This window comes from Eubalaena glacialis, chromosome 10, assembly GCF_028564815.1.
Source record: "Eubalaena glacialis isolate mEubGla1 chromosome 10, mEubGla1.1.hap2.+ XY, whole genome shotgun sequence".
In the NCBI taxonomy this organism is placed as follows: Eukaryota; Metazoa; Chordata; class Mammalia; order Artiodactyla; family Balaenidae; genus Eubalaena; species Eubalaena glacialis.
The window spans coordinates 42,489,053-42,514,568 of NC_083725.1; the positions used below are offsets into that span (position 1 = coordinate 42,489,053).

At 34.3% G+C, this 25,516-nt stretch overlaps 1 protein-coding gene across 1 annotated transcript in view; it reads right to left on the reverse strand.

Moving 5' to 3' along the window:
• The window catches only part of CEP126 (centrosomal protein 126), a 171,384-nt gene that overhangs the window by 68,821 nt on the left and 77,047 nt on the right, over positions 1-25,516 (reverse strand). The window contains 4 exon segments of the mRNA XM_061203698.1: positions 208-283; positions 3,217-3,329; positions 6,691-8,851; positions 12,486-12,684. Of these exon segments, the coding sequence (XP_061059681.1) occupies positions 208-283; positions 3,217-3,329; positions 6,691-8,851; positions 12,486-12,684 (2,549 nt within the window).

Consider the following 25,516-nt stretch of genomic DNA (forward strand, 5'->3'; position numbering starts at 1 on the left):
GTAGATAGATGTTCAGTACATTACTATTTAGAATAAATAAAAAAACTGCCAACAATCTAAATGTGCAGGGTGAGGAGAACTCAGGTCCCCAAATGGTAGTTTAACAGTCATGTAACATTTAAGTACTTGGGAAAATATGTATAAGAACAACAAAAAAGAAATCATTGGGAACAAAGCTAAGAGGAAAATGTTTAAACTAAAACATACCTTCTTCAATATTAGAAGTAGCCCTTGTTGTTTGTTTTGGCACACTTGAACTTAGCTGGACACTTTGTCCAAAATTCTATAAAAATAGAATATTGAATCAGAATATAATTCCATATTTAAAATTAATGATATATTGACTTAACAGACTTTTACTTGCTGTTTATATTTTCAGCTGTCACTGTTCATATAATATATATTTTCTTTTTTTTGGAGCAGAAATCAAGAATTACTGGAATAAGACCTTTCTATGATGCCTAAAGATTAGAAAAATGTTTTATGTAGATTTTGCTAAATTTTCAGATTGCAATATTGTCTTGGACATTTGAAAGAAGGAAGTAAGTTGGGTGGCAATCAGAAGTGCTAACTAAAGGAAAGGTAAAAAATTACCTTAAGGCTGGTTTATCCTTGTAAGGGTAAGTCACAATTATCGATAGTAGCCAAAAGCCTCTGATTATGTCTAATGCCAAGGACAGGTAAGTGTCTTAGATGACAAAACTTAAAACAGAAATAGCTGCCTCGATGTTGCACAGTACTGGGAAATGAAAAATATCAGAGCACTGGCAATTAGCACTCCCATTCAACACTCTGAGTGATACCAACTCTCCTTCCTTGGATATGGTCTACTTTGATTCTTTACCCCCATTCTGTTCCACTCTTAAGAAATGACTGTTTCTCTTAGATAAAATTGCCTGGCTATGACTATACCTAGCTTTTGTTCAGTCTAATTTGAAGAGTAACCGATGCAGGTTTCTTCAACAGCCCTGCTTTGATAGCTGTCATAGCCTTGCCTAAACTCCATTATAGACTTGAGACAACCTGGACTGAGACCCTGACACAAAGTGGCAATTGTGCTTTACCCGTTTTTCACCGACCTCTTTTAGATTCTCTCCACATAGAAGTAGTGTCTGGGAAAAAATCCATTGTGATAAAATACATTTCCTATTACAAGGTGACAGGGCCGGTGCTATAATAACTGAATGCTTGTTTAAGCTCTTGAGTAAAAACAAGATCAAACCCAACCCAAAACCAAATATCAAAACAAAACAACAAGGATGAAAAAAAATAAACTTCAAAACTTTGTTTTGATTCAGGAACACTGACCTATTTTAAAACTAACAAGACTTTGGTAGATGTATAAGTGGTGTGTGAGTGGAAGATGTGTATTATGTGAAAGTGGAAGTGAAGCTTCTGGAAAGAATAGAAATGGACTCTAAAGACAGCAAGATAGTATGCAAAGGAACAAGACACAGAAGAACAGAATAAGACACAGAAAAATAAAGATGAATTTAGAAAGGGCACTAATAATGGCATTTAAAATTTAATTTGTTCAATTTTTGTTATAACAACTACACATTACTTTTAAATTTAATATACATTAATAAAAATAAAGAAAAAATAAAGATAAAATTTGTTCACTTTATAGATTTTGAGATGTTTGATGTGGACAACATGGAACTTAAAAAGGAAGGACTTAGGCATTATTCTATTTGTAATCAGGAAGTTATGTTTGTAATTAAGTTTGTTATTAAACAGTAAAAATATATTGATAATGAGACAACTATATTTACATAAATAAAAAATTAAATGACTTGTTTTGCTGATAAAATGAAATCATTGTTGATAATTCTTCATATTAATAATCATCCATATAAAAATCAATAGTTTCTACAGTATACAAATAATAGGACCCTCAACCTTTGACGTGGAGTATAAAGTCTTCATAAAACACCCTATTTCCAGTTCTATTAAAAATCAGAAGTGGTATTTAAGGTAGAAACTTCAAGTGAAATGCTATTCACTCATCCATCTAGATTTTTTAATATTTGTAAATTTTATTTATTTATTTATTTATTTATTTATTTATTTATTTATTTATTTATGGCTGCATTGGGTCTTCATTGTTGCATGCAGGCCTTCTCTACTTGCGTCGAGCTGGGGCTTCTCTTCATTGCGGTGAGTGGGCTTCTCATTGCAGTGGCTTCTCTTGTTGCACAGCATGGGATCTAGGTGTGCAGGCTTCAGTAGTTGCAGCACGTAGCCTCAGTAGTTGTGGCTTGCAGGCTCTAGAGCGCAGGCTCAGTAGTTGTGGCGCATGGGCTGAGTTGCTCTGCGGCATGTGAGATCTTCCCAGACCAGGGCTTGAACCCGTGTCCCCTGCATCGGCAGGCGGATTCTTAACCACTGCGCCACCAAGGAAGTCCCCAAGATTTTTTAATATTTTAAATTCAACCCTTGGATCATGCTAGACCTCTAGAAAATGTCATATTTAGGTCACATTTACTTAGCTCTCACAGAATTACATCCACTAATTTTTAAATCAACATTATTATGATTTTGACCTTTATTGAAGATCTCTATTTCAAACAGCACATGAAACTCCTTATTTATTTGTTGTTGACTGTTAATAGGGATATATCTATTATGAACTTCAAGGTCCCCTATAGAGGATTCTCAATGGAAAATGTCTTTTAGTACAGTATACCTCATACGAAATCATTATTGATATCCCCTGACAACTATGTAACACCTTATTTTCCTTCTTGCCATGTCTTCCAGGAAGCTTAGATACCAATAGGATATAGGATATTTAAACACACGGAACTATATTAGTCTTCATGATAAGCATACTTGCTTCCTGTTTCCATGGCTCTAATTTACTTTTCTTTTTTTTTCATTTTTTAATGTATATTTAAATAACTTTGTTGCGAATAACCTCAGTTTTTTCCCAGAGTTGAGTATAAATAATAACAAGTAAAATAATGTGATTTCTTAAAGTTAGTTTAAAATATTCATTAGTAACTGATCATTTAGGCTAACTAGAATATAGCGTATTAGTACTTAGTGCAGTAAGCCCCTAGCATAGAGTCTGGGCTGCTTCACAATGGCTTTGGCTATATCATTTATGTTGTGGTGCACAGTTTACAGGAAAAGCACAATCCTGTAAGAATATTCTGTTTTCCAAGCAATTTTTCACTATTGAATAAAGATTTTTACTAACACTCTACTTACATTCATCTGCTCACTGTACTTCTGTCCTACAGATCCAGGGTTTTGTCTTTTTTGCTCTAAAAGACTTCTATGCTTATTTTCAACAATTTGTTTTCTTCTTGTAACAGTAGAATCTTAAACAAATGCCAGGACAATGTCAAAATTTACACATGTTGAGTAGACAGTATATACCCACTGTAAACTTCCAAGTTACCTTCAAACATCACAGAAAACCCTGTTTCTTTCATTCAGTTGGCAAACTTCTATTGAGCTTCTCTTTTAGGTACTGTGCATGGCACAGTTACAATAAAGAATTGAACAAAATCTCTGTTTTTGAGGGGTTTACAGTTTAGAGCAGTGACCTCTAAAGGTGGTGGTAGAGCACCAGAATAAATCACTGCTGCACAGGAAGAACAGATTAAAATTCCAGTTTAAATTTATTATCTAAAAATTAGAAATTTAAACTTTACCGTGGTAATATATGATTGACACTGGCATCTTTGTCAGTTTGCAAGGTAGATGGTCATATATTGCATACAGTAAACAAAGTTATCTTGGAGGAACAGTAGAGGTTCTAACTCTATTCATGGGAATAGAGTTTTTACTGAGAGTTTTGCTGGAGAGTTCTGGATATGCTAATGGAGAGCAAGATGCCCTCCACAATTGTCAACTCTGGTTACACTGAGTGTGAGAATAAAAGTGACCTGGCAAATAGGAGAGTTGAAAAAAAAAATGAATAGATGCTCACTGAACTATAATCCAGTATTAGCAAAGGGTTCACTTGAAATGTTTAATATTTAAATAGTTTTGAAAATAAAAGCTTGAATGACTGAACATACAAAGATGTTCAGTAATGTAATAGTGAACAGATGTAATCCTGTTAGTATTAGATTTTCCAAGTATAATTACAGTATTAAGAAGTATAGACATATACAACAAAACAGAGTGGTACTGGCACAAAAACAGACACATAGAACAATGGAACAGAATAGAGAGCCCAGAAATAAATCCATGCACTTATGGTCTATTAACCTACTTCAAAGGAGGCAAGAATGTACGATGGAGAAAAGACAGTCTCTTCCATAAGTGGTGCTGGGAAAACTGGACTGCTACATGTAAAAGAATGAAATTAGAACATTCTCTAACACCATATACAAAAATAAAATCAAAATGGATTAAAGACCTAAATGTAAGACTGAAAACCAAAATGGATTAAAGACCTAAATGTAAGACTGGAAACTCCTAGAAGAAAACATTGGCATAACATTCTTTGACAGAAATCATTGCAATATTTTTTTTGGCTTTGTCTCCTAAAGCAAAGGAAATAAGAACAAAAATAAACAAATGGAATCCAATTAAACTTAAAAGCTTTTGCACAGCAAAGGAAACCATCAACAAAATGAAAAGACAACCTCATGAATGGGAGAAAATACTTGTAAATGATATGACCAATAAGGGGTTAATATCTAAAATATATAAATAGCTCATACAACTCAACAGCAAAAAACAAAAAACCCAATCAAAAAAAAAAAAACAAAAAACCCAAGCAGAAGACCTGCACAGATATTTTTCCAAAGAAGACATATGGATGGCCAACAGGTATATGAAAAGATGCTCAACATCACTTTAGAATTAGTAGAGAAATGCACATCAAATCCACAATGAAGTATCACCTCACACCTGTCAGAATGGCTATCACCGAAAAGTCTACAAATAACAAATGTTGGAGAGGATGTGGAGAAAAGGGAACCCTCATACACTGTTGGTGGGAATGTAAATTGGTGCAGTCACTATGGAAAACAGCATGAAGGTTCCTCAAACAACTAAAAATAGAACTACTTTCACTCCTCGATATATATCTGATGAAAGTGAAGACACTAATTTGAAAAGCTACTTGCTCCCCAATGTTCATAGCAGCATTATTTACAATAGCCAGGATATGGAAGCAATGCATAACGGAATATTACTCAGCCACAAAAAATGAGATTCTGTCATTTGCAATAACATGGATGGACCTAGAGAGTATTATACTTAGTGAAATAAGCCAGACAGAGAAAGTCAAATACTCTATGTTATCATTTATATGCAGAATCTAAAAAATAAAACAAATGAATCTATATAACAAAACAGACTCACAGATGTAGAGAACAAACTAGTGGTTACCAGTGGGAAGAGGGAATGGGGGAGAGGCAAGACAGGGGTATGGAATTAAGAGATACAAACTACTATGTATAAAATAGATAAGCAATAAGGATATATTGTACAGCACAGGAAAATATAGCCATCATTTTCAATAACTTTAAATAAAGTATAATCTATAAATATATTGAATCACTATGATGTACACCTGAAACTAATATATTGTAAATCAACTATACTTCAGTAAAAGCAAAACAATGAACAAAAAAATAAGTATAGACATATATAACAATTTCAATATTTCTCTCTTTAAAAACATGGCAAAAAATGTTAAAATTCATTACATTTTCCAGTGTTCCTCATACAAAGACCCCTAAGAACTACTAACTACTTTGATTAAATGTTAGAAAAATATTGGTTTTTTAGATTTTATATATATATATATATATATATATATATATATTTTTTTAATCAGAGAAGAAGATCATAATTTTCATATGTTACCCTTTTATGCTTGAGCTTTAAATAGTTTAAATTTAAACTAACTCCCTCATTATATCCTCTCTATATTTATTCATACCTTTGGGAGAAGAAAAGAGTTGCTTTTCTGATATTTCCCAAGTCTTATCTATTTCTGAATAGGCAATTAATTTCTACTGGTAGGAAGATTTATGGGCCTATAGTCCATTCCCTTAGAGGAAAGTAGCTTCATGAGGAGTCAACCAGCTACTAAGGGCAAAGGCACAATATAGAGAATTAATTTTCAAAAATGTTTAAAGGAATGCTATCATTTCTTCTCCATATGAAACCCTACATACATAACAGATAAAAGTAGGGTTGCCACTCTTTGGAAAGGGAATGAGAGGGTTAGGCACACCTATTATTAGCTTATAACAGTTAAATTTAACAGACATTTTAAAGAAGAATAAAGAAAAGTATTATAATCACATTTATTCACCTATTTAGAATAATTTAAACAACATTTTTCACTGTGCTTACTTTGACAGAAATTTTGACTGTAATATTGGGGTAATAACAGAATGATATGGGACAAGAATAAAACCGCATTCTTTGTCTTCCCTCTTTTAAACTAACAAGAAAAGTCATGGAAAAAATGGAGGTTGGCAAAAGTTTCTAGTTTTAGTTGAGCAAAGGTTGGGTCATTCGCTTAAAAGCAATAGCTACTAGATAGACAAGGGTACAATATTAAGGGTGATAAGTTATTTCTATAAAGCTGTTATTATTTAATATTAATATCTTATAAGGTGCACATTGCCATATCTCAATAAGAGAAAGTTCACATGAATTTAAAAACTTGTACTTTTTACCTATAAAAATATGTAAATTTATTCTTACCAGCGGCCTTTTCATTTTGACCCAGAATATTATGCTGTATTTTCCACAGGGGAACAAATTCTTCTTTAGTAGTTTTAAGAGTCACAGAGGAATGACTTTCTTCATATGTTGGACATCTTTGGGTGCAATATAATGTCCCACCTTGCTGGGCAACCATTTGATTGCCATTTGAATGATTTATTTTTGCTAAAGTTTGGCACTCAGAAGAACAATATGGTAGAGATGGCATCACAATGACTAAGTCAGGACAAACATGTGAGAGTGGAAGACTACTTTCTTGATTCCACTGATTTAACTTGTGTTCTGTTGGAAGCACATGTTTTGAATTAACATAGTCACATGTACTGATGTTTTGAGAATTTTCAGGCATTACAGATTGATACTGAGATACTTGTATATTTTTACAACTTCTAATATTTAATTGAGATTTAGGAGGAGGATGAGGTACAATTAATTTACCCTGAGCTTGTAAAAATGTGTTGGCTTTGCTCGCAGAATGTGGTCGAATAACAGCGCCTTTTCTGTTCGTATATATAAAGCCTGATTGGACTTTAGCAGATCTTGTTCTTCTAATTACTTTTGCTCCACCCTTTTGTGGATTAGTCTTCTGAGTTTTAGAACCACCACTATTTACAGGGGATTTACTTTCCTCTTCTTTTGAGTCTGGCCAGGCTTGTTTAGCAATGTTATAACCTGAAGGTATAAAACAGTTCAAAGGCACATGGTCTATTCCAGATCCTCCTAAAGCAGTGACATTTTCAGAGATAAAATCATCCTTGGGCTTTTTCTTATCAGCAGAATTCACAGAAGCAGCAGGAATAATACTAGTTATGTTGCTGGCAGCAACACTTTTAGTTTGAATGTGGAATGGTTGAGACCACTGTTGAGTTATTCCTATTATATTTTTCAGTGAATGATTATCTTCAACATTTTTTTCTGTATCTTCAGTTTCATCAAACCATCTCAGTTTTTTAATAGTCTTTGGAATTTCTGCACTTTTCCCTTTTTCTTTTGTTAATTCAATACTATCTCTGATATCTGCTGCTTTTTGATTTCCTAACTTAAAGCCTTGGTTTGTAACTAGTGCCTTAAAATAATCATGTTTGTATTTAGATTCTTTCTTTAAAATACTTTTAAGAAACCTCACACCATTTCTCTCATGAATACTGCATTTCATTTTCTTGTGCTGACCAACTAAGTCACAATTAGAAATTATACTATACAATGATGTTGATGCTTCAGCTATTTTCTGTTTTTTATCTTTTGAGTCAGAGTTGTAAGGTATACAGCCAGCTTGAAAATTATCTGAAAATAAAGACAACTCTTCCTCATTACAGTTAAAATATCTCATCTTTTCATCTTTAATGTCTTTCATTTCCCCTAACTTATCAGAACACTGCACTGGGTCGATTTCTTTTATATATATACTGTTTTTTGGTAAAGGCCTAGCTGATTGTGTATTCGATGGCAAAACTAAAGGTGTTGCCACAGGTACAAATGAAGTGGGAACTGAAGTAGTTCTATTTTCTTGAGTCAATTCAGAATATTTCTCTTGGTCTGAAATTGTTGCCATTTCCTGGGTTGGAGAATCTGGAGTGGCCTGGGCTTTGCTGAATTTAAATGTTGGGCTCTCAGTAACTAATGGTCTCTCCCTTTTGAATGCTCCAGAAGTGGTGTCAGTTGTCCTCATAGCACTAGTTTCAGAGGTCTTTTTGCTTTTTTTATCTTTTACAAATACGGGGGGACTATATACAAAGGCTACTGAATTGTTAGCAGTATTTGTGGCTCTTTCCACAGTTCTACTCAGAGCAGATGAATTTTGTTCTTCACTGTTAAGACATTTATGTGAAGGTAGAACATTAGGTTTACTTAAAATATCTGAGAAAGGTGTGACAGTCTGAGTGTTTGGATTATCTAAATTTATAAGCCAATTATTTATATGTTGAGTTTTAGAGAATGACAGCTTATCTTCATCAAAGCAGCTTAGATTAGTTGATTGCAGATTTGCAGATTTGAGGGAAATAGAATTCTGCTGCTGGATTGATGTGGAAGGCTCCTTATTAAGTGTTAAATATATTTCTTCATGTTCCCCAGCCTCAAGACTGTCTATACTTGAGAGGGTTTCAGAATTTGTTATCCGATTAACTTCATCACAAAATTTCTGAAAGAAAAAAAAGAACATTGTTTTATAGCTTAGAAAATTTTAAGCGCCAAAATTAATGATTCAACACACCATTGTTACTGAGCCCAATTCTATTTGGCATATAAAATAGAGTAGTACGACTGCAAACAGTATAGGTATATAAATAATCTATATCCCTGGAGCAGTCCTCACAGTGAAAAAGAGGGAGCCAACAAAGACTTACAGTAAAGTGTGTTTGCCTTAATTTCTTCACCTTAAAGTACTGATAATTACTCAATTATCCTAGCCATAGTTATAGCTTAAAAAATAATTTTGCTATTGCTATTCCATTCAGAGAATAGAGTTTCTTGAAGATTTCATAACGGCATGTGAAATTCTGAAAAATAGTTATTTACAAATGGTATTTTTTTCCTGAAACCTTCACTGGACTTGAACGAGGCTCCTAAAAGCCCTATGACTCTAATATGAGCTTCCTATTGGTAAGGCTACATCTTTTTATAAAAGTTAATCTTATGGTCTGTATAATAGAGTTCTCAACTCTGGCTGCATATTAGAACCACATAAGAAGCTTTGTAAAAACATGCCAGGTCCTGCTGATTGAATACTTGGATGGGGTCCAGGTACTCGTGGTATTATTATTATTTTTAAATTCCCCAGGTAACTCTAATGTGGATTTAGGATTGATTTTAATGACTTGTTTTTGGAGATTTAGCACAGTAATAATTTCTATGAATTCCTTACATGTTCTCATCACTACTTCAATGAAATTTCATGGAAATTATCAGTTTTTAATAAAATTTCATGATCACTTCAAAGTATAGTCAATGTTTAAAACTATTTCTAATTTCTCACATATATAACATATGTTTAGAATGCATTAATCTGTATCACATATGTAGAAATAAATTCAAGAAGACTTTAAATTGTTAATCTAGTCAAGAAGTTAAATGGACTCAAAGAAAATTAGTTCTCTTAAAATTTTACACAAATTTTAGAAAATTTAAATATTTTGGTATTAAACAAAAATTTATTATTTTTCTAGCCCCCAAAATAAACTGAGAAACCAATGAAATCAGTTACAGATAAAATATTTTAGTTTGTATAGTTCATGCTTATTGATATACTATTGTGAAATGTTTTGAAAATGATTCATAAGAGTTTGCTATTACTAGCATTTACTCCCTGCCTGTCACATCCTTCAGTACTGTGATATCTTTTTAAAGAGATGGTCACTCAACTTAACTAGAACAAATCAAAGCACAGCTCCTTCAGTGCCTGTTTTTGGAATTGAGTTATATTAATTGATAATGAGGCTCCTAAAAGCTCTATGACTCTAATATGAATTTCTTTGAGAGTGCATCTAATGAGATACAGAAATCTGGGTTAGAAGGTCCTTCTAGCTTTAAGTGTGATGTTCATGGCTTTAAGATTTCTCTTTGCATAGGTCTGTGATGGCTTCATTTCCCAAAGCACCTCAGAAGAAGTTCAGCAACTTCTGATTTCACTAAATTATACTATTATTTCCCTCAGAATTTTTCTTACACTAAAAAATGAAACATTATGATCAGCTTCAAGTTTTGCTTGTAAGTTACTGATATAAACTGTACTAGACTTAACATGCCTTGTGTTTTAGTTTTTAAATCAACTTTATTGAGATATACTTATCTACAATAAAATGCACTCATTTAAAATGTATAGTTCAATAGGTTTTGACAAATTATTTACCCATAACCATCATACTGAAATATTTTAGAACCTTTCCATCTGTTGAAATTTCCCTCATGCTTCTTTGTAGTCAATACTTACCCATTAACAACCACTAATCTGTTTTCTGTCACTATAGATCTGAGTTTTCATCTGTTATCATTTTCATTCTGCCTGAAAAACTTCTGGGAGAATTTCTTATAGTGCAGATACTGGTGTAATATAGTGGTGTTCAGCTGATGTTTGTTTGAAAATGCCTATTTTGCCTTCATTTTAGAAGGACACTTAGAAGGACATTTTAGTTAGATATAGATTATAAGTTCGTTGTATTTTTTCTTTCTCAGAACTTTAAAAATATTGTTTCACTGTCTTCTGGCTTGAAATTAGTATGGTCCATCTTATCTTTGTTCACCTGCACGTAATACATCTTTTTCCCCCTCTAGCTTAATCTAATTTTCATGTGCTTTTGTGAGGGGGGTGTGTGCACATGCACATGGGTGCGTACTTATCCTTCTTGGAGTTTGTCGAGCTTCTTTGATTTGTGGATTTATAGTTTCATCAAGTTTGATACATTTTCAGCCACTGTTTTCTTTAAACATTCCCTCTCCCCTTTGTGAGATTTAAATTAAATGTATGTTAGATTTAGATATTGTCCCTCAGGTCACTAACATTTTGTTATATATTTTTCCGTCTTTTTTCTCCCAGTGCTTCAGTTTGGATGATTTCGGTCCACTGATCTTTTTGTCTGTAATGCCTGCTCTGTTAAGTCCATCCAGTGTAATTTTAATCTCAGATAATATGTTTTCAGATCTAGAAGTTCTATTTGGTTCTTCCAAAAATTTCATTTTCATTATGTTCATTTTTCTTTAATTCCTTGAAAATATTTAAAAAGTTATTTTAAATTCTTGCCTGATAATTCTGTTATCTCTGTCATTTATGTGTCTGATTATATTGGCTAATTTTTCTCCTGGTTATAGGCCATATAGGTTTCTGCTTTTTCACATGTCTAGTAAGTTCTGATTGAGTGTTGGACGTTGTGAACATTATGCTGTATGTCTAGATTTCAATCTTCTTTAAGAAAGAGTTGGGGTTTTTTTTGACAGGTAGTTGGAATACTTGTGGAATTTTTTTAGGCTTGTCCAGAGGACATGTCCAGGTAAAAAGCTTATGTGATCATAGGGCTTACCTCATTTGTTTCCCTTTTTTTTCATGATCATATCTTATACCACCTGTTCTATACTGTCTAAAAATAATTGTTTCATATTATTTATTCAGAATTATAGTTGTTTATGGCAGGAAGGCACTTCATCATAGCCAGAAGAAGTCTCCTGCTTTGCTTTTCTAGTCTTGCCACAATTGCTCAGTTATTGGATAAATTAGGCCAAGGTTATGAATTTAATCTTGGTATCAGCCTACTAAGAATCTCATACCTGTGTGTAATTACTCATAAAAAATAAAGTGCATGAACATTTCAGGAAATTTAGTATGAACTCCATAATCATTTGTGGGAAAAACCAAAGTAAATACCATATTAGAGTCAGAGTAGAGACACCATTTCTAGTTAAATGTGCCACATTTTCATTAAGAACCTAATGTCCATATGTATTATAATTTTCAAGTTGCTTTTTATAATCCAGTCTTTAACAATGTTACTTATATTACATTACACTTTCAAATAGCTTTCGTGTTTTTCAGAAAATAGCATCCATGAAGCATATTTTTCTAAATATGAGAGATGGAAAAATAAGAATAAAAGCAGAGAGAAAAATGGAGTAAACGGTTAAAAAAAATACTAAAAACTTATTTCACTATGTGATGAATTTGTGCTGATTCATCCAAACATACCCTTGGCTAGTGGTATACATTTCTTTAGTGGAGAACACTGCAAAAATGGGACAGAATTATTGCTAGATATTAAAATATTAATAATGTATTTAGAGTTTCATACTTGCAAACTGCTTAGATGCTGATCTTCTAGGAGTTTCCGAGTTTCCTCCAGTTTAAGCTGGAATGCATCTTTGTTAGTAGTCAAGTTTGCCTTGCTGTTTTCCTTCATTTCTTTATCACAATTGATTTTGGATAGGAGATGTTTCTGTTGCTTGTGATCATTTTTTGACAATGATGAAGGCAAGGAATTATCTATAACTCTGTGAACCATACATAAAAAATGTTTAGTACATTTAAATAAAGTTAGCATACATATGACATATTCATATGTATGTGTGTGTGTGTGTGTGTGTGTGTGTGTGTGTCCAGATAATCACATATAAGGATATTGGAGAAATATATAGACATATTAGAATGGGAATTTCAAGGAGTCAACAGTAGAATAAAAATGGATGTGAGATTACAGTGCCAATAAAGCACTCCGTCTTCATGTAGGAATATCCAATTATTCATGGCTTTGATTATTAAATCCTATTCCTCTATATATTGTTTGGGATAGATATAGAAGTAATTCCTGTAGATGTATAGAGTCAGTCCTCAGTTCTTTAAGAGAATTCCTATCTGGATAATGATATGCTGCATACCCTTAGTTCTGAGTTGATGTCATGGATGGTAGGTATCCCTATAACCCTAATAGAGTTGGTTGAAGATTCAAGCAGATAGAAAATAAAATTTCTTGTTAGGGTAGACAGGAATTTCCATCTAACTTTACTAGGTTTGGAAGCTTGGATTTTATTGCATGGAGGAGAGTGTACATATTTGTTTTCAGTTGTACCACAAATATAAGCATGGTTTTCATGCCACAGAGGGGGGTACCTTTATTTTTAGTGTATTAAAGTGCCATCCCCAAATTATTGTGGATGATATCATCTTCTTTTAGAATTTCGAATCTTCTGGAAACTTATAGCATGTAACATTTCAATATATGTACAAAGTGAAAAGAAAAGAACAAAGGAAGAATTTTTTTTTGGGGGGGTGAAGTATATCAAATAGCTGACTGCTGTTGCATTAGGGCCAGTAGTGTGAATCCCAAGGGTATTTATTCCCAATTCATTGGAATTATTCCCAGTTCAATGAGGATTCAAATGTTTTGGAAGGTGACACATGGCCACATGTGACATATATCTATCTCCAATACCCATATATATCTTTATTTGGACAGACTGGAATAGTCAAAGTCAATGATTACTAGATTCCTGACTATAACTTTGTGACCACAGAGGGATCAACAAGAGCAAAAAGGTACCTAATACAAGTTCCTGAACACTGAGAATATGTTTCTCTCTCTCGGTTTTAGGTTTCCTACTCTTACATATTCCTTCCCCTTCAGTCATCCTTCCCAAATGAAATATTGCTAAATCTACAAAATATCTAATAAACTAAATTTATTTACCTTTAAAGTTGTCGTCTGTCAACTTTTTCTTCTCTATTTCTTTCTTCTCTACTCCACTTGCTTCTCTTCTCTTCTCTACTTTCAATTCGTGAGGAGGATTGAAGGAATGGATAGGAATAAAAGGAGATGGGGAGGTAGAAAGAGAGGAAGAGTGAAGCATTGGGGGAAAGGAAGAAGAAGTCATAAAGGAAGAAGAAACAGGAGGAATTGGAGATGGGAAATCTAAATTTGTTGGAGGCAAATACAGAGAGGGAGATGAATGCAAAGGAGAGGAAAAAAGAGGGATAGATGAAGGAGGTAAGAATGGAGAGGTAGAAGAGGAAGGTGAAGAAGAGGAAAGAACAGATGAAGAGGAAGAAAACTGTATAGAGGATGAAGAAGAGGATACGGAAGTAGAAGGAGATGAAGACAAAGAAGAGGATGGAGAATGACAGGGAGGTGGATGGGAGAAAACTGATGTAGGTGGATGATCTACAAAGGCCTGGGGCAGATTTGACAATGTTATGGTTTGTGGGACAGATTGCTGGACTGACTGAAAATGATCTAAGCTAGCAGGATGTTCAGGCAATGGAGTGATAGAAGAAAGAGTGGGGATTGGTTGATGAGGGGGATGACTGGACAAACAGGAAGGCTTCAAAACAGGGAGACCTTCCAAAGGGGTTGGGGAAACAATCAGTTGAGCTAGAAGGGAACGATGAACAAGGGCCGGCATTAGAGTGGTTGGGGTAGAACGTTGTGCTGGAAGGAAATGTTTGGGTCTGAAAGTTTTGTAAAATAACTTACTCTGTGAGTCAGAATCAGGAATGACTGGTGAACCTCGGGGTGGGTGGGGTAAATAGTCAGGTGGACCAGAAGGAATTGGGGCTGGTAGATGAGGGAAACTGCTAGAAAAGCTGGAAGTAACTGGGGATGGAGGGCGAGGAAGATATTTGATTGGGTAGGACAGTAATGGGGCTGGTAAGAAGTTCTTTGGAAGAGTAGAGGGGGCAGATGGACAGATAGGCAGGGTATGGGGCTGGTGGGTGGGAGAAACAGTTGGATAGCTAGGAAGAATTTGGGAATGGTGGGACAGCAATGGGGTTCTTAAAGGAGACAGCTGATCAGGTAAGTGGGGATCAGGTATGGAGACAGCTGGACAGGCAGGAATGGATCTGCACAGGTGGAAAAGCATTTGAACAGGAAGCAGAGAGACAGCCTTATTAAGATGGTTTTTTGATTTATTGGGCTGCCTCGAGGCTTTCAATTCATATTATGTTTTGTTCTGAGGGTCCATGCATGATGTTCTTCTGATCAACCAGTGTCCTCTCATGAGCTGAGAAATGTACATAGCTTACTTATTCAGGTTCCCCTTTCTCATTCCTTGCACTTAGAGTATTTTCACCTCTCAGAAGTCTGATAGTCATACAGATAATGAATATGGGCTAGAAAATCTGGTTTAAAGTACTGGTACAAAGGGCAAAAAGAGGTCAAATAGATTACTGCTCAGCTCTGGTCAGATTTCTCAGGGTAGCCTGTGGTTCAGGATCAACTGTCTCACCACAAATACATGGATATTGGAGATAGATATCTAATAACATCATTTTAAAGTATAAAAATATGGGGAAAATATAGCTTATTTTACCCTACGTCTACCAGAACGGTCAAGTACATTATCTTTGTGATAAGGATTTGGTTGTGATGGAAGGCTTTTATTTTTATTAGTCATTTATTAATATTCTTATATCTCATTATTTCCTAAGTAGCTTTTATTTTCATATGGACATAAGTCTCTGATTTTTCTTGAGGCTTAAGCATTGACTGCTCTCCATTTTTTTCATACAATTTTTTTCTCCTTTAGATTATCACATTACAACATCTTAAATTATTTTAATCTACCACTAATATTTTCTACGTTAGAATAATCATTTGTGAGTACTGATATACCTCCCCTTCTTTGGAAGCTCCCTGTTTCGTGACATTACTTTATTCTCTAACACATTTTAGGCTTATATTGTACAGAAAATGTATTTTTAATGTGAGAATAGCTTATAAGTATTTGTAGTTTAATTATATTTTCAATAACAGTACATATAAATATTTCTATTAACCTAATACTTGATCTTTAATATTCCAAGCTGTCATATTTATAGTATAGCATTTTATAGTTTACAAAGCATTTTCACATACATTATTTAATACTGTTAGTTATCTGTGGAGAGGAGTTCAACTTTTAAATAAGTAAACAATAGTGTTCTCTCTATAAATTGTATACATTTGTTGTTTTCCAAACACATAAAATTTATGTGTGTGTACATATAGGTAGATATAAATATCATGAAGTCATAGTCATAATAGTATATTACAATAATAACTGAAAACTCTGTGTTCTAATTTAGAATGGAGATAATTTCTCATAAAACAAAGTTGATATAATGGTCTTAGCAAGATTTGGTATAATGATAACTATATGTTTGTGCTACAGGGAAATCAAAGTTGTCTGACACGTTATCTCTTCTAAGACTTTAAGGAACTGTACATTGTTGAACAAATAAGTCTATCCTTTCATTCATAATGCAAAAGAGCTTTTTTAATTGAAAATATCTGATAACACAAAGGGTAATAATACACAGAAAAAGAAACCTAATAGTGAAGAAAACCTATATACAAAAATGCACATTACTTCTATACTAAATGATTTGGAATTTTTTATCACTCTAAATTCCCCTTGACCCTAACCCCCCACCCCCACTAATTGTCTGTAATCTTCCTTTTCAGACAAAACTTTCCACAGAGTACTCTAAAATTATACTGTGTTCACTGCCGCAACTTCCATTTGTTCCTTAACATACGGCTATCTGGCTTCTACCTCTACTGCTCCAATGTACTGATTTTGCTAGCGATTAACTAATTGACCTAATTGCAGACCTAGACACTTCTTGACCACTATCTTTCCTGACTTTAATTCCCTTTATTTCCATATCATCATACATTTCTAGTTATTTTCTGACTTCTCTGGTTGTTTCTTCTCAGGGTATTTTTTGAGCTCCTCTTTCTTTGCTTGGATATGCTGGAATTTTTGAGAGTTATGTCATCCTCTTCTTTGCTTATCTATCCATACTCTGTGTGTAATCTTATTTATACTGTCTGTGTGATCTTATCTGTATCTGTATGTGAGTGAAGGGTTAATAAAATCCATCCTCTGTGGACCAATTCAACTTTGGGTTAATTTTCTAACTCTGTTCCCTGGATTATTAGCAGGCCTTGAACTGTGTTTCAGGCACATTGACTATGTAAAAAATGACCCTTCATTGGTAAACTGTATCTGTACTGGGACGACTGTGAATAAATCGTAGATACCTGGTAGGAAGCTATAGCTTTAGGTTTCCCTGAGTGTGGTAATTCTTATAACTGGACATATCTCTTGCATGGAAACTATTCATATAGAGCCATTACAAGAAATATTGGCTTCTTTTTGGAACATGGGATTTCTAACCCAGGGTGGCTGTCTGCACATTGTGATGTCATCACTTGTGGGAATACGGGCACAGCAAAGATCAGCCCTTTGACTGTTTCGTGGCATGCCATGAAAAGTCCTCCTGTTGAAGAATGTTGCCTATCATGCAATGTTTTATGTCTTCTAATTGAGGCCAAACCTGGTCTATTGTAGTCATGGGAGTTTGATTGTTTAGCTGAACCAAGACCCTCACTGGTGGGTATTGAACCATGGCTTTAACTTCATTCATTCATTGACAACTATCATATCTATATTCATGGCCCAGACATCTTACAAATGAGAAATTGACTCCAGAATAGCCCATAAGTGTCTCAAACTCACAGTTTATCATCATCCTTCCAGTTACTCTCTCCCTTAAACCTCTTTGTACTGAATGGTCCTTATTTTGATAAATGGTTTCACTATCCATTAACTGACCAAACTCCATCTCCAGAGTCATCCTTGACTCCTCCCATTCACCTTTCAGTTCTTAAAAAATTACCAAATCACATTGATCCTACCTCCTAAACAGGTCTTAAGAAACCATTGTTTTCATTAAATAAAGTATCATTTTATCTGATTTTCCCACTTTTAGTCTTACCTTGCTCATTCTCATTCTGGCAATATTCCTAAAATGTAAATGTTATATGCTTGGTTCAAATTTTTCAGCAATTGTTTTTAGGACAAACTCCTTAACAAGGCTCTCATGATTTAACTCATGGCTTCCTTTCTAAACAACTTAACTGCCTACAATTTCTCACTGTACACACTAGTCAAAATGAACTACCTATGAACTTATGGTTACCAGCGGGGAAGGGTGGGGGGGAGGGATAGACTGGGAGTTTGGGATTGACATGTACACACTACTTTATTTAAAATAGATAACCAACAAGGACCTACTGTATAGCACAGGGAACACTGCTCAATATTCTGTAATAACCTAAATGGGAAAATAAATTGCAAAAGAATAGATACATGTATATGTATGACTGAATCACTTTGCTGTACACCTGAAACTAACACAATAATGTTAATCAACTATGCTCCAAAATAAAATAAAATAAAATAAAATAAAAACAAACAAAAAACCCCCACAAAATGAACTACTTACTTTCAGCTCCCTTAATACAACATGTCCTTTCACACCTTCATTCCTTTTCACACACTACTTGTTCCCTCTTTCTGGAGTTCCCTCTCTCTGGAGTTCCCTCTCAATGTCTCTGATGAATATGTTTCTCATCTATTAAACTTCAGGTCAAGTTTATATCCTCTGAGAAGTTTTCATTATGCCAGTGATGTATCTCTATTCAAAGTATTTATTGAATACCTCCAACATGCATAGCACTGAGCTAAGCACCATAGGGAATATCTGCATGTGTAAGATTTAGCCATTGTTCTCTACAATACTACAATCTGGTTGGGGAGACATAAGTACACATAAAAATTGAGCAACATACACAATCAGGACTTTAAAATTTATTTCTATAGCCTTGACCTCTTGTTTCATCTTAGGTCAAACTGGTTTTATACATTTCTACTTGGATATTTACTCCCTAAACTCAGAAGGCTCAAATGAAGTTTAATAATATCTTGCCAAACCTGTACCCTTTCATTACGTTTTTAATTTTTAAAGTCACCAAATTCCCTCAATTATCAAAGACTCAAAATTTCAGCTTCTTTTGATTTTTCTGTTTTTTTCATTTTCATTATTCCACCATACACCAAACTCATAATCTAGTCTTTCCATGAAATATCTTTTCCTTCTGTCTTTCTTTTCTATTTCACTACCACCCTTTTAACATAAGTCCTTTTAAACTCATGGCTGGATACCTCTTGATTTTCCTGCACTGTTCTGTCCATACTCCAATTTTTTTTTTACTATCAAGGGACATCTTATTCTATATGAAACCTATCACATTACTCTTATTTTTTAAAAATTAATTTATTTTTTGTTGATCTATAATATTGTGTTAAATTCAGGTATATGGCACCTGATTCAGTATTTTTGCAGATTATGCTCCATTACAGGTTATTGTAAGATAATGGGCATAATTTCCTATGCTATACAGTATATTCTTGTTGTTTATCTATTTTATATATAGTAGTTTGTATCAGTTAATCTCATATCCGTAATTTGTCCTTCCCCTCCTCCCCTCTGGCAACCACAAGTTTGTTTCTCTATCTGTGTGTCTTTCTGTTTTGCATGTACATTCATACGTATTATTATTTAGATTCCACATATAAGTAAAATCATACAGTATTTGTCTTTGTCTGACTTATTTCACTAAGCATTGTATTCTCTAGGTCCATCCATGTTGCTGCAAATGGCAGAATTTCATTATTTTTTATGGCTGAGTAATATTCCACCATATATATAAAAACACATCTCTTTTTTTTTTTTCCTAATAATTCTTTATTTTATTTACTAATTTTTGGCTGTGTTGGGTCTTTGTTTCTGTGCGAGGGTTTTCTCTAGTTGCAGCAAGCGGGCGCCACTCTTCATCGCGGTGTGCGGGCCTCTCACTATCACGGCCTCTCTTGTTGTGGAGCACAGGCTCCAGACGCGCAGGCTCAGTAGTTGTGGCTCACGGGCCTAGTTGCTCCGCGGCATGTGGGATCTTCCCAGACCAGGGCTCGAACCCGTGTCCCCTGCATTGGCAGGCAGACTCTCAACCACTGTGCCACCAGGGAAGCCCCCAAAACACATCTTCTTAATCCAATCATCTGGGAACCTGGGATGCTTGCATGTCTTGGCTATTGTAAACTGTGCTGCTATGAACATTGGGGTGCATGTATGTTTTCGAATTAGTGACTTCATTTTTTCCAGATATATACCCAATAGTGGAATTACTGGATCATACGGTAGTTCTATTTTTAGTTTTTTGAGGAATCTCCATACTGTTTCCCATAGTGGCTGCACCAACTTACATTCCCCCCAATGGTGTACTAGGGTTCCCTTTTCTCCACATCCTCTTCAATATTTGTTATTTGTATACATCTTGATGATGGCCATTCTGACAGGTGTAAGGTGATACGTCATTGTGGTTTTGATTTGCATTTCTCTACTAATTTGAAAGTGATGTTGAGCATCTTTTCATATGCCTGTTGGCCATCTGTATGTCTTCTTTGGAAAAACATCCATTCAGGTCTTCTGTCTGTTTTTTGATTGGGTTGTTTCTTTTTGCTGTATTGAGTTGAGTTGTATGAGCTGTTTATATATTTTGGCTATTAACCCCTTATCAGTCATATTATTTACAAATATTTTCTCCCATTCAGTAGGTTGTCTTTTTGCTTTGTCTATGGTTTCCTTTGTTGTGCAAAGGGTTTTATGTTTAATTAGATCCCATTTGTTTATTTTTGCTCTTATTTCCGTTGCTTTAGGAGACAGATCCAAAAAAATATTGCTATAATTTACGTCAAAGAGCGTTACCTTTACGTTTTCTTCTAGGAGTTTTATGGTTTCCAGTCTTACATTTAGATCTTTAATCCACTGAGAGTTTATTTTTGTATACAGTGTTAGAGAATGTTTTAATTTCATCCTTTTACATGTAGCTGTCCAGTTTTCCCTGGACCATGTGTCTTTTCTCCATTGTATATTCTTGCCTCCTTTGTCATTGGTTAATTTACCATAAGTGTGTGGGTTTATTTCTGGGCTCTCTGTTCTGTTCCTTTAATCTATGTGTCTGTTGTTGTGCCAATACCACATTGTTTTGATTTCTGTAGCTTTGTAGTATAGTCTGAAGTCTGGGAGGGTTATGCCTCTAGCTTTGTTCTTTTTTCTCAGGATTGCTTTGGCAATTCAGCATCTTTTGTGATTCTATATAAATTTTAGGATTATTTGTTCTAGTTCTATGAAAAATGTCATGGGTATTTTGATAGAGAGTGTATTAAATCTGTAGATTGCTTTGGGCAGTATGTCTATTTTAATAATATCACTCCCTCCAATCTAAAAGCATGGGCTATCCTTCCATTTCTTTGGATCATCTTCAATTTCCTTTATCAGTGTTTTATAGTTTTCAGAGTACAGGTCTCTCACCTCCTTGGTTAAGTTTATTCCTAAGTATTTTATTTTTTTATGTGATTATAAACAGGATTGTTTACTTTCTCTTTCTGATATTTCATTACTAGTGTATAGAAAGACAACAGATTTCTGTATATTATTCTTGTATCCTGCAACTTTTCTGAATTCATTAGTTCTAATAGTTCTTGGGTGGAGACTTTAGGGGTACTCTATATAGAGTGTCATGTCGTCTGCAAATAGTGACAGTTTTACCTCTTCCTCTTCAAATCTGCATATCTTTTATTACTTTTTCTTGTCTGATTGCTGTGGTTAGGACTTCCAATACTATGTTAAACAGAAGCACCAAAAGTGGGCATTCTTGTCTTGTTCCTGATTTTAAAGGAAAACTTTCATTTTTCACAATTGAGTATGATTTGGCTGTGGGTTTGTCATAAATGACCTTTATTATGTTGAGATATGTTCCCTTTATACACACTTTGATGAGAGTTTTTATCATAAATAGATATTGAATTTGTTAGATACTTTTTCTATATCTATTGAGACATCGTAATTTTTATCTTTCCTTTTGTTAATGTGGTGGATCCTAGTGATTGATTTGTGTATGTGAACTATTCTTGTGACCCTGGAATAAATCCAACTTGATCATGATATATGATCATTTTTATGTATTGTTGGATTTAGCTTGTGAATATTTTGTTGAAGACTTCTGCATCTATATTCATAAAAAATACTGGCCTGTAATTTTATTTTTTTGTAGTGTCTTTGCCTGGTTTTGGTATCACAGTAAGGGTGGCCTTGTAGAATGAATCTGGGAGTGTTCCATCCTCTTAAAGTTTTTGGAATAGTTTGATTAGGACAGGTATTAGTTCTTCTTTATACATTTGATAGAATTCCCCTGTGAAGCTGTCCCGTCCTGGAATTTTGTTTGCTGGGAGTTTTTCTTTAATTGCAAATTTGATTTCACTTCTAGTGACTGGTCTGTTCAAATTGTCTGTTTCTTCTTGACTCAGTTTTGGTAAGCTGTATGTTTCTAGAAATTTGTCCACTTCTTCTAGGTTGTCCAGTTTGTTGGCATATAACTGATAATAGTATTCTCTTATGGTTTTTTGTATCTCTGTGGTACTGGTTGTTATTTCTCCTTTTTCTTTTCTTATTGTGTTTATTTGGATCCTCTCTCTATTCTTCTTGTTGAGCCTGGCTAAAGATTTATCAATTTTGTTTATTTTTTCATAAAACCAGCTCATTGATATTTTCTATTATTTTTTTCTCTCTTAGGAAATGACCTTTTTTTTTTTTTAATTGAAGTATAGTGGATTTACAATACGGTGTTAGTTTTAGGTATACAGTAAAGTGATTCAGTTTTATATATATATATATATATATATATATATCTCCAGATTATTTCCATTATAGGTTATTACCAGATATCGAATATAATTCCTTGAGCTATACAGTAAATCCTTGCTGTTTATCTATTTTATGTATACTGGTTTGTATCTGTTAATCCCATATTTGTAATTTATCCTCTCCTTCCCCTTTGGTAACCAAAAGTTTGTCTTCTATGCCTGTGAGTCAGTTTCTTTTTTTTTTTTTAATTTTTGAATATTATTCTATTTATTTTTTTATACAGCAGGTTATTATTAGTTATCTATTTTATACATATTAGTGTATATATGTCAATCCCAATCTCCCAATTCATCACACAACCACCCACCCCTCCGCCACTTTCCCCCCTTGGTGTCCACATTTGTTCTCTACATCTGTGTCTCTATTTCTGCCCTGCAAACCGGTTCATCTGCACCATTTTTCTAGGTTCCACATATATGTGTTAGCATACGGTATTTGTTTATCTCTTTCTGGCTTACTTCACTCTGTATGACAGTCTCTAGATCCATCCATGTCTCTACAAATGACCCAATTTTGTTCCTTTTTCTGGCTGAGTAATATTCCATTGTATATATGTACCATATCTTCTTTATCCATTCATCTGTCGATGGGCATTTAGGATGCATTCATGACCTGGCTATTGTAAATAGTGTTGCAATGAACATTGGGGTGCATGTGTCTTTTTGAATTATGGTTTTCTCTGGGTATATGCCCAGTAGTCGGATTGCTGGGTCATATGGTAATTCTATTTTTAGTTTTTTAAGGAACCTCCGTACTGTTCTCCATAGTGGCTGTATCAATTTACATTCCCACCAACAGTGCAAGAGGGTTCCCTTTTCTCCACACCCTCTCCAGCATTTGTTGTTTGTAGATTTTCTGATGATGCCCATTCTAACCGGTGTGAGGTGATACCTCATTGTAGTTTTGATTTGCATTTCTCTAATAATTAGTGATGTTGAGAAGCATTTCATGTGCCTCTTGGCCATCTGTATGTCTTTTTTGGAGAAATGTCTATTTAGGTCTTCTTCCCATTTTTTGATTGGGTTGTTTATTTTTATAATATTGAGCTGCATGAGCTGTTTATATATTTCGGAGATTAATCCTTTGTCCATTGATTCATTTGCAAATATTTTCTCCCATTCTGAGGGTGGTCTTTTCGTCTTGTTTGTAGTTTCCTTTGCTGTGCAAAAGCTTTGAAGTTTCATTAGGTCCCATTTGTTTATTTTCATTTTTATTTCCATTACTCTACGAGGTGGATCAAAAAAGATCTTGCTGTGATTTATGTCAAAGAGTGTTCTTCCTATGTTTTCCTCTAAGAGCTTTATAGTGTCCAGTCTTACATTTAGGTCTCTAATCCATTTTGAGTTTATTTTTGTGTATGGTGTTAGGGAGTGTTCTAATTTCGTTCTTGTACATGTATCTGTTCAGTTTTCCCAAAACTACTTATTGAAGAGACTGTCTTTTCTCCATTGTATATCCTTGCCTCCTTTGTCATAGACTAGTTGACCATAGGTGTGTGGGTTTATCTCTGGGTTTTCTATCCTGTTCCACTGATCTATATTTCTGTTTTTGTGCCAGTACCATATTGTCTTCATTACTGTAGCTTTGTAGTGTAGTCTGAAGTTGGGGAGTCTGATTCCTCCAGCTCCATTTTTTTCCCTCAAGACTGCTTTGGCTATTAGGGGTCTTTTGTGTCTCCATACAAATTTTAAGATTTTTTGTTCTGGTTCTGTAAAAAATGCCATTGGTAATTTGATAGGGAGTGCATTGAATCTGTAGATGGCTTTGGGTAGTATAGTGATTTTCACAATGTTGATTCTTCCAATCCAAGAACATGGTATATCTCTCCATCTGTTTGTATCATCTTAAATTTCTTTCATGAGTGTCTTATAGTTTTCTGCATACAGGTCTTTTACCTCCTTACGTAGGCTTATTCCTAGGTATCTTATTCTTTGTGTTGCAATGGTAAATGGGAGTGTTTCCTTAATTTCGCTTTCAGGTTTTTCATCATTAGTGTATAGGAATGCAAGAGATTTCTGTGCATTAATTTTGTATCCTACAACTTTACCAAATTCATTGATTAGCTCTAGTAGTTTTCTGGTGGCATCTTTAGGATTCTCTATTTATAGTATCATGTCATCTGCAAACAGTGACACTTTTACTTCTTCTTTTCCAATTTGTATTGCTTTTATTTCTTTTTCTTCTCCGATTGCCGTGGCTAGGACTTCCAAAACTATGTTGAATAACAGTGGTCAGAGTGGACATCCTTGTCTCATTCCTGATCTTAGAGGAAATGTTTTCAATTTTTCACCATTGAGAATGATGTTTGCTGTGGGTTTGTCATAGATGGCCTTTATTATGTTGCGATAGGTCCCCTCTATGCCTACTTTCTGAAGAGTTTTTTTTTTTATCATAAATCAGTGTTGAATTTTGTCAAAAGCTTTTTCTGCATCTACTGAGATGATCACATGGTTTTTATTCTTCAATTTGTTAATATGGTGTATCACATTGATTGATTTGCGTATATTGAAGAATCCTTGCATCCCTGGGATAAATCCCACTTGATCACGGTGTATGATTCTTATAATGTGTTGCTGGATTCTGTTTGCTAGTGTTTTGTTGAGGAATTTTGCATCTATATTCATCAGTGCTATTGGTCTGTAATTTTATTTTTTTGTAGTATCTTTGTCTGGTTTTAGTATCAGGGTGATGGTGTCCTCATAGAATGAGTTTGGGAGTGTTCTTTCTTCTGCAATTTTT